General features: G+C 37.0%; 1 protein-coding gene across 1 annotated transcript in view; it reads right to left on the bottom strand.

Annotated features, from left to right (window-relative positions):
• UBR3 (ubiquitin protein ligase E3 component n-recognin 3 (putative)) overlaps window positions 1-8,704 on the bottom strand; it is a 205,486-nt gene that overhangs the window by 108,597 nt on the left and 88,185 nt on the right. The window contains 2 exon segments of the mRNA XM_010849413.1: window positions 4,544-4,640; window positions 6,609-6,750. Coding sequence (XP_010847715.1) covers window positions 4,544-4,640; window positions 6,609-6,750 — 239 coding nt within the window.

Raw genomic sequence — 8,704 nt, 5'->3', positions numbered from 1 at the left:
GGATCATGGAAAAAGCAAGAGAATTCCAGAAAAACATCTATTTCTGCTTTATTGACTATGCCAAAGTCTTTGACTGTGTGGATCACAATAAACTCTGGAAAATTCTGAAAGAGATGAGAATACCAGATCACCTGACCTGCCTCTTGAGAAATCTGTATGCCAGGAAATATGTAGGTCAGGAAGCAACAGTTAGAACTGGACATGGAACAAGGAAAAGGAGTACGTCAAGGCTGTATATTGTCGCCCTGCTTATTTAACTTCTATGCAGAGTACATCATGAGAAACGCTGGACTGGAAGAAACACAAGCTGGAATCAAGATTGCCAGGAGAAATATCAATAACCTCAGATATGCAGATGACACCACCCTTATGGCAGAAAGTGAAGAGGAACTAAAAAGCCTCTTGATGAAAGTGAAAGAGGAGAGTGAAAAAGTTGGCTTAAAGCTCAACATTCAGAAAATGAAGATCATGGCATCCAGTCCCATCACTTCATGGGAAATAGATGGGGAAACAGTGGAAACAGTGTCAGACTTTATTTTTCTGGGCTCCAAAATCACTGCAGATGGTGACTGCAGCCATGAAATTAAAATACACTTACTCTTTGGAAGGAAAGTTATGACCAATTTAGATAGCATATTCAAAAGCAGAGACATTACTTTGCCAACAAAGGTCCGTCTAGTCAAGGCTATGGTTTTTCCTGTGGTCATGTATGGATGTGAGAGTTGGACTGTGAAGAAAGCTGAGTGCCGAAGAATTGATGCTTTTGAACTGTGGTGTTGGAGAAGACTCTTGAGAGTCCCTTGGACTGCAAGGAGATCCAACCAGTCCATTCTGAACGAGATCAGCCCTGGGATTTCTTTGGAAGGAATGATGCTAAAGCTGAAACTCCAGTACTTTGGCCGCCTCATGTAAAGAGTTGACTCATTGGAAAAGACTCTGATGCTGGGAGGGATTGGGGGCAGGAGGAGAAGGGGACGACAGAGGATGAGATGGCTTGATGGCATCACTGACTCGATGGACGTGAGTCTGAGTGAACTCTGGGAGTTGGTGATAGACAGGGAGGCCTGGCGTGCTGCGATTCATGGGGTCGCAAAGAGTCGGACACGACTGAGCGACTGAACTGAACTGAAGGAAAGTGAGATGAGCCACCTTCACTTTTTTAGCCCTCCTCTTGCTATTGCCCAGCTCCCTCTTTTAGTGATGGCCCCCAAGACATTTCTACAGAAGCTGGAGAGAAGATCTTAAAGGGCTTTTCCAGAAATTTTTCAGCAAAGATCTAAGCATCACACAAAGAAAATGGCTTATTTTCACTTAAAACTCTCTGCACAAAAAAATTTAAGAAACTTACTTTTCATTCATTTAGCAATTACTGATTGTCTACAAAGTGCCTAATATCCAGGTAGATTCTAGAGACACAGCAGCCTTAATTTACCTACTCATTTTCGCCATAATTCTTCAAAACACCTTTCTATTACCTTCTTGAAATAAAAAAAGATCACACTAAGTAAAATCAGTTTCACCACTTTTGTTCCTTAAAACTAAAAGAAGATGAAAATGACCAATAGCCAATAAGCCCCACACTTTTCCCAGTTGTGTTATAATAAGAAGTGAACCAGTCAATTATGCCATCATATAAGACATATCAATAAAAGAAAGAGATGTTATATTTCATATACAAAATAAATTTCAAAACAATTAAGTTTTACATAGAAACAAACATATTCTTCATATCCATACTTATTTTAAATATACAAAATATTATTGGGTTACTATAGTTTGTGCATAAAATTTCACAGATTTACATGAAAATGATTTTAATATGAAGCTAACGTGTATTTCTCTGTTATTATTCTTTCATTTTAAATGAAAGAATACTTCTTTAAAACTTCTTTAAGACAAACTTCTTTAAAACAAAGATTTTCAAACTGTCAAGAAACATCACAACATTTCAGAAATATTTCTAAGAAACTATAAAGGCATTGTACAGGAATTCAAAAGCAAAATGAGGAGAATGAGAGAATGAGAAAAAATATAAAGCAAAATAGGAGAGAGGAAATTTAATAAAAACAGTTCTAAGAATATGGTTTTCTCTATGCAAAGCAGTTATAAGTCAAAATATGACATGGTTCTAAACAACTAATAACACAAAATAAGTCAAAAATACAAGGTACCTACAAACAGAAAAGGTTACCTGTATGTCAGTATAGGTTTAAACCAGCTTTCTCAACCTTGACACTAATGACATTCGAGGCCAGAAATTCTTAGTTGTGGGGACCAGACTTAGCCTACGCTACATGTCAGTTTTAACCCTCTGAAGTCTGTAGACAATGGCAAATGTCCCCTGAAGGACAAAATTCATTCTGACTGGGAACCACTGGTCTAAATGAAGGAAATTAACTTCTCAAAGCTCAAGTAAAAATCTTCTATTTGAAAAATAAAAGACCACAGTTCTCTTTGCTTTACAGAGTACCTGGTATATAATAATGCACTCAGTAAATGCATGTGTGTGCGTTCAGTCACGTCTGACTCTTTGTGACCCCGTAGCTATAGCCTGCCAGGATCCTGTGTCCATGGAATTTTCTAGGCAAGAGTACTGGAATAGGTAGCCATTTCTTCCTTCACAGGATCTTCCCAACCCCAGATTCAAATGCACATGCCCTGCGTCTCCTGCACTGGTATATGGATTCCTTACCACAGAGCCACCTGGGAAGCCCTTACTCAATAAATGTGCATTGTCAAATTGAATTTCACTTTTAAAACTGATTACATTAAGTATTTAATGACTCTTTCAAGGCCTGGAAAGCTTCAGGCCAATCCTAGTCCAAATTGCTATGTATTATAAAGTAAAGCAGAATAATAAAATTAACTATATATTTAATTCTTGTATATTCAATGACAAGCTACCATGCACTCCCCCTGAAAAAAGGCAGACCCACTTAAGACAACAAACAGTATTTATGAAGGCCAGACTAGGTCTTCCATGGAAATGCTTCCTCCCACCCATCTTTCATTTTCAGCATGAGCAATTTCAAATTTATTTACTCAATGAACAATACTGTGAATGTCTATTATGTGCCAGCACTGAGATACATTCTGAAGATATAAAAGAGAGAGAGACAAAAGTAACTTCCTTCAAGTAATAACAAAAAAAGCAAAAAAAAAAAATAGTTGTAAAAAGCAAACAAATAGTTACACAACTATACAAAAACTATATAAAGAGGTTGCTAAGAAAGGAGAATCTAAGGCTATCTCCCCAAGAGTTTTAGAGAAAAGTAGAGAGAAATGCCAAACTAAGTTCTGTTTTTTGTTTTTGTCTTTCTTGGGGTGGGGGTAGGGGAGTGAAGAGCATGCTAAAATTCTACACTATAAACTTTCTTCACATGTATCTATGATGGTTCTTAAATTCAACATATATCTATTACTGCAAAGTCTTGGCAAAGAGAAGTTTCAATTATACCCAATATCTATATTTACACTTTAATAGTTATATGAACAAATATTTTCTCAAGTTCAAATACATTTAAATCATTTTAAACTTGTTTTCAAAATGTTTGCGCACAAATGAACTTAGCACAAATAAAAGATGATATTCTATAATGCTCAACAATACATTAACCATTTAATGTTTAAAAACAGGAGGAAAAATAAAAAATAAAAACAGGAGGAAATACTGGGTTGGCCAAAACACTGATTCGGGTCTTTCTGTAAACTCTTATGGAAGAACCTGCACAAACTTTTTGTTGTTGCTGTTGTTTAGTTGTTCAGTCGTGTCCAACTCTGCCAACCCATGCACCGTAGCCTACCAGGCTCCTCTGTCCATGGGATTACCCAGGCAAGAATACTATAGGGGGATGCCATTTCCTCCTCCAGGGGATCTTCCTGACTTAGGGATCGAACCTACATCTCCACATCTCCTGCACTGGAGACAGATTCTCAACTAGTGACCAGCAGCAAAGCCCTCGTATGAACTTTTTGGCCAATACAAATACATTAAAAAGCAATCTACAACAATAATATATAAAACTGAATTGTCCGTTAAAAAGATATCCTCAAAACTTTTCTGCAATTATCAACATTTTAACTATTTTGTTAAACATTTACATAGAAAATTCTTTTTACTGTGGCTATTTTCCCAGTTGTTAAGAACACAGCAATGTTACCACACTTTTTGTAGTTACCCATCATCTCTGATATGAGACCATTTTATTCTTTTAACTTGTGCCTCCTCTACTGGTTTAAAAGTAGAACAACACAAAATCAAGCTTTGCAATCCACTGGTCAAATAGCAAGTAAATAAGTTTCTTATTTTTTATGCTTATTAATATTTTCTATAATTTATTTTTATCAGATTAATGTCAGATTTTGGATCAAGATCTAGAGAACATAAATCTCAGCCATATTCTTTTTTAATCTTTAAATATTTCTTTCCTCTAAAGATTTTAAGTATACTTTAATGAGAGCTTTATCACATTTGTGCTATAACTGAATTTTTTTTATAAACAGAAGACATTCATTATTATACTAATCAATATAACAGACTTACAATGCTGTGTATCTGTCCATTGCAGACTGCACGTCTCTACGGTAAACTGTTCGAAGAATGACCATGACGGGGTCAAATTCATGATCCCAGACTTCAGCTATCATTCAAAAGAGAGAAGAAAGAAAACACTGATGACTTCTTAGGAATCAAGTCAATCTCTAATGACTAACTGCGTGCATGTTCAGTCGCTCAGTCGTATCTGACTTTTCTGCAGCCCCATGGACTGTAGCCCGCCAGGCTTCTTTGTCCGTGGAATTTTCCAGGCAAGAATACTGGAGTGGGTTGCCACTTCCTCCTCTAGGGGATCTCCCCAGAGATCGAACCCATGTCTCCTGAGTCTCCTGCATGGCAGGTGATTCTTTACCATTGAGTCTCTAATAACTAATTACATTTCAGTATATCTTAAATTTAAAAGATGGTAAAGTTTAATTTGACTGAACTTCCCTGGTGGCTCAAGGGTGAAGAATCTGCCTGCCAATGCAGGAGACACAGGTTCAATCCCTGGATTGAGAAGATCTCTTACAGAAGGAAACTGCAACCCACTCCAGTATTCTTGCCTTGGAAATCCCATGAACAGAGGAGTTTGGCAGGCTACAGTTCATGGGATCATAATGGAGTAGGACACAACTTAGCAACCAAACAACAACTTTTGGAGCAAGGAAATGGTAAAACAAATGAGAAGCTATGTCCACTATCCACACTCATTTTAACAAGAGTAGGTCTGCTTTTATTGCTTTTGTATAATAAATTCATTTAAGGCTTAATTCCCCAAAACTACAAATTTATTTTAAACACTTTTTTTAAAAAAAGGTTAAAAACAACTCATCCATTCCAACTCTTATTTTACAAAGAAGAAGTCAAATCCAAAGATAAAAAACTGACTTTCTCAACATCACACAACTAGCTGATACAATTCAGTATTATATGAATGTGACACTCAATTTCTTGATTCTAATTTCAAATGTCCAGTGCTCTGCCTCAGAGTCTCAAAATGTACTGTATGTAACAATCATCCTATAGAGATTGGTAAAAAAGCAGATTTCCAGAATCTATTCCCAGAAATCTAGACGAGAGCAGATTGGGGTTTAGGCATAGAAAATTACATTTTAATAAGGACCCCAACATGAATAAGTCTGACAAAGGCAACGCTCACATCACACGTTATTAATAAGCATAGCACTATACAAGAACATCATTATACTTCTAAGCTCATCTAAATTTTAGATACAAAGTGTTCTCTACAATAAAGAAATATTGTGCTTTTCCAATGGAATACATTCCAACCAGAGATTCTGGATTGTTCTTGCTACCTTTGTGAACTCTCTGAAAATTCCCACATGATAAGGCTTATTTTGGTGCCTTTTATCAAACACAGTACATGTTATTTACAACTTCAAAGTAGACATTATTTTTTCACTTAGACAACAAGCGTCAGGGGTCAGGGGTGCAAGAAACCTGTAACCTCTACTTTCTCCAAAATTTTAATTTAATGAATATGTGAAAGTGAAGAAGAAAAGATCATGGATCAAAATTTCACCTGCTTCTGGCTTTTGTCAAGCATGTCTCTACAAATCCAGGGGGAAAACCTTAGAAAACCAATCATTTAAGGAAAAGGTTTCTATGTATTTACAAAGGTTTAAAACATATGAGAACATTATCAGTATTCCATATAGATTTTTAACTGTTTCAAATTAAACTTAGGGTAGTGACAACTATTTCAAAATCAAATTTAAAGGGCAAATACACTCAGAGTGTTTTTAAGTATATATTTTACGTCATAATTTCAAGTTCATTCACTTACAAACATAAACTGGTGTTCACAGATAAAGTTCCTTTATAATTTGGACTCATCTCAGAAGTCTTACTATAACATAAATCATAGATTTTTAAATAAAAGGAACCAGTATCACAGTATACTGAAAAAGACAAACATACATGTTTAAGAAAGTTGAAGGGGAAAACCAAAGCTAAGGAAATAAAAGGCAAACATTTTGTTTCAGTATACACAACAAACCTTCAAAAAAACCTGATATTTGAAAAAATACATTCATAGATATAAACGTACCTTTAGGAGTATACATGCCTTGTTGCATAGAACCTCCAGGTTCAAAAACAGGAGCCTTAAAATCAGCTACCGCTGATAAAACTGATTCAAAGCTATAACTTCCAGGAATAATACCACTTTTAGGATTTGGATTTTCTGGAATATGATGCATGTGTCAAGAAAAAAAATTAATAACTAAGATTTATAATCTTATTAAGGTATTAGTTTCCAACTTTCTTTGCTAAAATATTCTTGTCTTGAGAACCCCAAGAACAGTATGAAAAGGCAAAAAGATAGGACACTGAAAGATGAACGCCCCAGGTCAGAAGGTGCCCAATATGCTACTGGAGATCAGTGGAGAAAGAATGAAGAGACGGAGCCAAAGCAAAAACAATACTCAACTGTGGACGTGATTGGTGATGAAAGTAAAGTCCAATGCTGTAAAGAATAGTATTGCCTACGAACCTGGAATGTTAACTCCATGAATCAAGGTAAATTACAAGTGGTCAAACAGGAGATGGCAAGAGTGAATGTGGACATCTCAAGGAATCAATGAACTTAAAAGGACTGGAATGGGTGAATTTAACTCAGACGACCATTGTATCTACTACTGCGGGCAAGAATCCCTTAGAAGAAGTGGAGTAGCCCTCATAGTCAACAAAAGAGTCTGTAATGCAGTACTTGGGTGCAATCTCAAAAATGACAGAATGATCCCTGTTCGTTTCCAAGGCAAACCATTCAATATCACAGTAATCCAAGTCTATGCCCCAACCAGTAATGCTGAAGAAGCTGAAGTTGAACGGTTCTATGAAGACCTACAAGACCTTTTAGAACTAACACCCAAAAAAGATGTCCTTTTCATCACAGGGGACTGGAATGCAAAAGTAGGAAGTCAAGAGATAACTGGAGGAACAGGCAAGTTCGGCCTTGGAGTACAAAATGAAGCAGGGCAAGGGCTAACAGAGTTTTGCCCAAAGAATACACTGGTCACAGCAAACACCCTCTTTCTACAACACAAGAGAAAACTCTATAGATGGACATCACCAGATGGTCAATACCAAAATCAGATTGACTATATCCTTTGCAGCCAAAGATGGAGAAGTTCTATACAGCCAGCAAAAACAAGACCAGGAGCTGACTGTGACTCAGATCATGAACTCCTTATTGCCAAATTCAGACTTAAATTGAAGAAAGAGGGGGAAACTACTAGACCATTCAGGTATGACCTAAATCAAATCCCTTACGATTATACAGTGGAAGTGACAAATAGATTCAAGGGATTAGATCTGATAGAGTGCCTGAAGAACAAGGGATGGAGGTTCGTGACACTGTACAGGAGGCAGTGATCAAAACCATCTCCAAGAAAAAGAAATGCAAAAAGGCAAAATGGTTGTCTGAGGAGGCCTTACAAATTGCTGTGAAACGAAGAGAAGCGAAAGGCAAAGGAGAAAAGGAAAGATATACTCATTTGAACACAGAGTTCCAAATACCAAGGAGAGATAAGAAAGCCTTCCTCAGCAATCGATGCAAATAGAGGAAAACAACAGAATAGGAAAGACTAGAGATCTCTTCAAGAAAATTAGAGATACCAAGGGAACATTTCATGCAAAGATGGTTGCATGTCCTCGATAAAGGACAGAAATGGGATGGACCTAACAGAAGCAGAAGAGATTAGGAAGAGGTGGCAAGAATACACAGAAGAACTATATAAAAAAGATCTTCATGACCCAGATAACCACGATGGTGTGATCACTGGACTAGAACCAGACATCCTGGAAAGCAAAGTCAAGTGGGCCTTAGGAAGCATCACTACGAACAAAGCTAGTGGAGGTGATGGAATTCCAGGTGAACTATTTCAAATCCTAAATGATGATGCTGTGAAAGTGCTGCACTCAATATGCCAGCAAATTTGGAAAACTCAGCAGTGGCCACAGGACTGGAAAAGCTCAGTTTTCTTTCCAAACAACCCCCAAGAAAGGCAATGCCAAAGAACGTTCAAACTACCACACAATTGCATTCATCTCACAAGCTAGCAAAGTAATGCTCAAAATTCTCCAAGCCAGGCTTCAACAGTATGTGAACAGTGAACTTCCAGAGGGTCAAGCTGGATTTAGAAA

Source organism: Bison bison, unplaced genomic scaffold (assembly GCF_000754665.1).
Source record: "Bison bison bison isolate TAMUID 2011002044 unplaced genomic scaffold, Bison_UMD1.0 scf7180017864282, whole genome shotgun sequence".
In the NCBI taxonomy this organism is placed as follows: domain Eukaryota; kingdom Metazoa; phylum Chordata; class Mammalia; order Artiodactyla; family Bovidae; genus Bison; species Bison bison.
Note: the sequence above shows the minus strand (reverse complement) of the source record. Positions and strands in the feature narration are given on the sequence as shown.